Raw genomic sequence first — 3959 nt, 5'->3', positions numbered from 1 at the left:
AGCCCGCCGGCCTCATCCTGCGACCCCCCAGCCCTACCCTTGCCCCCCCAGTGAAACCCCTGCCCCCGGCCAGCATCACCCCGGAGCATCCCCCCAGGGGATACAACCGGCGTGGGGTGTGGGGCCAAGCTGGGCACCTGCATTGCTCCTTCTGCTTCTGAGCTCACCGGCTTGGTCCCCAGCTTGGTCCTGATCCAGACCCTGAGCACCCCGGCTTGAACTGGACATGGGATACAGTTTAGTGGTGACCTGGCAGCGCAGGGTGGATTGTTGGACTCGATGATCTCAAAGGTTTCTTCCGGACAAAATGATTCTGTGACCCCAGCTCGGTCCTGATCTAACCCCTGATCACTCTGGCTTAATCCCTGGCTTGGTCCTGATCCAGTCCGCAAGCATCCTGGCTTGGACCCCAGCTTGATCCTGACCCAGTCTTTGAGCACCTCAGCTTGGTCCCACCCTTGGTCCTGGTCTGGTTCCTGATCACCCCAGCTTGGTCCCCAGTGCCGGAGGCATCCAGCACTGACACGTCTTATCTCTGAAGATGGCAGCGTTTGGCCCAGGACGCTGCTGATCTGGGGGTGAACGGTTCTTCCCAACCCCAAGCAGCCCCAGGTTTCAGGGTGCAACTGCTGCTCCTCTCCTAAAAACACATTCTCAGTCCCATCCCACCCCAAAAACAGCTGCACCCTGCTGCCGTGGTGGGTGCCCCCTCCCTCCCACCCTCCGGCTGGGGGACCAGAGGCTGAAGGCTCGAGCCCAGGTGCCTTCAAAGAACCTTCAGGCTCAGCAACAATAATCGATGCACTTTAGGAGGGATATTCATAACGGCCTTATGAATCATGCATGGCCAGTGGCACAGGGGACATCTTCACAGGATGTCCTGTGAAGAAGTGCCCCAAAGTCACCTCTTCCTGAAGGCAAATTGGGTGCTGAAGTCATTATGAACAATATCTGGGGTGTCCACCAAGAGAAGGGGGTTTTTCTTGGTGCCTGGGGCCATCTGTGTCCCTCGGAGTGGTCCTCGCTCAGGATCAGGCTCTCGCACATGCGGGGTGGTTCAGCTGCTGAGGCCAGCAGTGCTTTGGGCTGGTGGGTGCCCACCCAAGGGGCACAAGCACCTTTGGGTGCCGTCGGAGGGGACATTTAGGATTTTCCCCTTGACCAGGTTTCCTTCTGGCTCCTTCCCCATTCCCATCCCTGCTAACAGCCTTTGGGGACACCACAGCCCCTGCCCAACTTCCCACCCCATCTCCACAGGGTCTCCCCACCCCTTGGCAAGCTCAGTGTGGGGCAGTGGATTTTGCCAGGACGATGGTATAACCGGGGTTCAGCCCTGGGATGCTTCAGCCCACATGTCAGCAAAGGGTTCAGGGACATGAGGGGACCTGGGGAAGGAGACATCCCTCTTCCATAACATAGTTAGGGGGCAGATCTGCCCTCCCCAGGGCTGGTGGAAAGGACAGAATCTGTTGGAGAAAGTAGATTTAGAGTCAAGTCACTTCCCTGCCTCAGTTTCCCCTTCTGCAAGACAAGGCCAATCATCCCCAAAATGCCTGATCAATGATGACCACCAAGTCCTGAGCTGGGAACGTGCCACTCCGTCCCCTCTGCCCAGCTCCCTCTATTCCCACAGGCACTTTCTCCTCTCACTGAATTAAACCCAAAGCCCAGTGTGCCCCATCCCAGTTAGAACGACAAGATTTCAGGGATTCCTGGTTTCACCTCATTTTTAACCACCAGAGGATGGAGGTTCTGCTATTGGTGGCACCTCCCAGGCTGCAACATCTGAGCCACAGGGCTGCTCCCAGCAGAAGGGAAATGGCACCTCTAAAATGCCGAAAGAGAGGGAGCAAAGAGCCCCTCCCCAGCTTCGCAGGGAGCCACATCCTGCCTGCCTCTGCCTGATGGTGCCTGGATCTTCTCCAGCCCTGGGGAGGTGCCAGGTTGAAGACAGGGAGAGAGGCCACGTTTCACCCCGGTTCTTGCGGGTGAAGCCTGTCAGGGCATGCACTGGGCACCTGCACCCCACTGGGGACCAGGGTGGGGGGTCTGGGCTGGGCTTTGGGGTCCCCACAGAGCATCCTGTGGCTCTGGACCCAAGTAGGGCAGATCCCTCCAGGACTCAACCCCAGGAATAAACCTGGAGCCACATGCCACGACCCACCAGGGAGCAGAGATCCCTTCCCCTCTCTGTCTGGGGATGAAATGCTTCTCCTGGGCTGAGCCGCCTGCCCTGGGGATTTGGGGGTGCTCAGGAGGACGGTCACCAACCCCCCCACCGCACTGATGGATTTTTTTTCTCTCCCTGCTAATTAATTAAGCACCTTTTTCCCCACATGCAGCAGCCAGAGGTCAAAAACACAGAAAAAAACAGAAATATCATCGGCATTGGCTGCCATACGGCATCGACAGGCAGAGAACCCCAGCACCGTCTGCAACGAGCTCAGCTCTTTAATTAGAAAAATAGACAATTTTCTGATATTCCTGATAGATTCTTTGTCTTTTTACAAACAGAAAATAATAATAACAACAACAACAACAACATCACCTTTCCAAAGGGACCGTTACGCACCGGTTGCCGGAGCCTGGCGGCATCTCTCTCCTTCGGGAGAAAGGACCAGTGTGGCCACAGCCCCCGACAGTGCCGGCCGGTAACGAAGCATTGCGTAAAGTGCTGGTGGGGGAAATCCCAGCCAGGTCACTACAAACACGGGGTGTCTGTGGGTTTGGGTAGATAAAAAACCCGTCTTGGTGGTGGTTTCTTGCTGTACGTGGGGTTTTTTGTGTCCCCTCCTTGGAACAGGAGCTAGAAAAAGGACTCGGTCCCTGCAGTTTGAGATGGTGCCGGCCGGTAACGAAGCATTGCGTAAAGTGCTGGTGGGGGAAATCCCAGCCAGGTCACTACAAACACGGGGTGTCTGTGGGTTTGGGTAGATAAAAAACCCGTCTTGGTGGTGGTTTCTTGCTGTACGTGGGTTTTTTTGTGTCCCCTCCTTGGAACAGGAGCTAGAAAAAGGACTCGGTCCCTGCAGTTTGAGATGGCTCCAGGTGGCCGGGGCTGCCACATCCCACCTCTGCAGCCCGTGCTCCAGCGCTGCGGCATCGCCTCTGCCTCCCATATGCCCCTCTCCTCCCTGGCACGGCTCGATCTGCCGTCGTCTTTTCCGGGGCCATCCCAGGAGGATATTCTCACCCCGGCTCTCCCGCGAGATGCTCGGGGGACCTCGGGAAACGCTGTCTCCCAGCGCTCAGGTTGGGCCTTCACAGTGTCCCGAAGGAGAGACCCACCGAGAAGAACCCCAAGCCTTTGAGCTTCTCCTCCGTCCGGGCTTTCTGCTTCAGGTGGACCTTGCTGTGGCGCTTCTTCTCATCGCTCCTGGCAAAGCGGCGGCCACAGGTGTCGCAGGAGAAGGGCTTCTCGCCGGTGTGGGTGCGGATGTGGGTGGTGAGGTGGTCGCTGCGGCTGAAGTTCCTCAAGCAGATGCGGCACTGGAAGGGTTTGTGGCCCGTATGGATGCGGAGGTGCCTGTTGAGCTCATCTGAGCGGGCGAAGCTCCGGATGCAGTTCTCCACCGGGCAAGCGAAAGCCTTCTCGTGGGGTTTTGGGCAGAAACATTTAGAAGAGCACTTGGTGCGGCGAGTCTTCTTCTTGGGCTCGGCCAAGGCAGGAGGGTTGGCGGGCAGCAGGGAAGGGATGGAGGAAGAGGTGGGGTGGCCCAAGAAGTCCGTGGGGGGAACAGATGGTGAGGGATGAGGATGGAGTAGCTCGGTGGAGCTCATCAGGGCAGGAAGGACTTCGGGCTGGGCCAAGGAGGCGTCAAACTCAGGCATTAACGGAGGAGGGAGGTTGTGGATCTTGGTGTCGGCAAAGTCCTCGCGGGCCGGGAAGTTTTCTGGCTCGCAGCTGAAACCCAGATGGGTGCCGAAGCAGGAGGCATCCTCTGCCAGGCTGCCGAGCT

General features: G+C 57.8%; 1 protein-coding gene across 1 annotated transcript in view; it reads right to left on the bottom strand.

Moving 5' to 3' along the window:
- Positions 1–3261: 3261 nt before the first annotated feature.
- EGR4 (early growth response 4) overlaps positions 3262–3959 on the bottom strand; it is a 2200-nt gene continuing 1502 nt past the window's right edge. The window contains exon 3 of the mRNA XM_010146245.1: positions 3262–3959. This exon is cut by the window's right edge and continues 4 nt beyond it. Within this exon, the coding sequence (XP_010144547.1) occupies positions 3262–3959 (698 nt within the window).

This window comes from Buceros rhinoceros, unplaced genomic scaffold, assembly GCF_000710305.1.
Source record: "Buceros rhinoceros silvestris isolate BGI_N320 unplaced genomic scaffold, ASM71030v1 scaffold20972, whole genome shotgun sequence".
Taxonomy (NCBI): domain Eukaryota; kingdom Metazoa; phylum Chordata; class Aves; order Bucerotiformes; family Bucerotidae; genus Buceros; species Buceros rhinoceros.
This window is presented reverse-complemented; position numbering and strand designations above follow the sequence as displayed.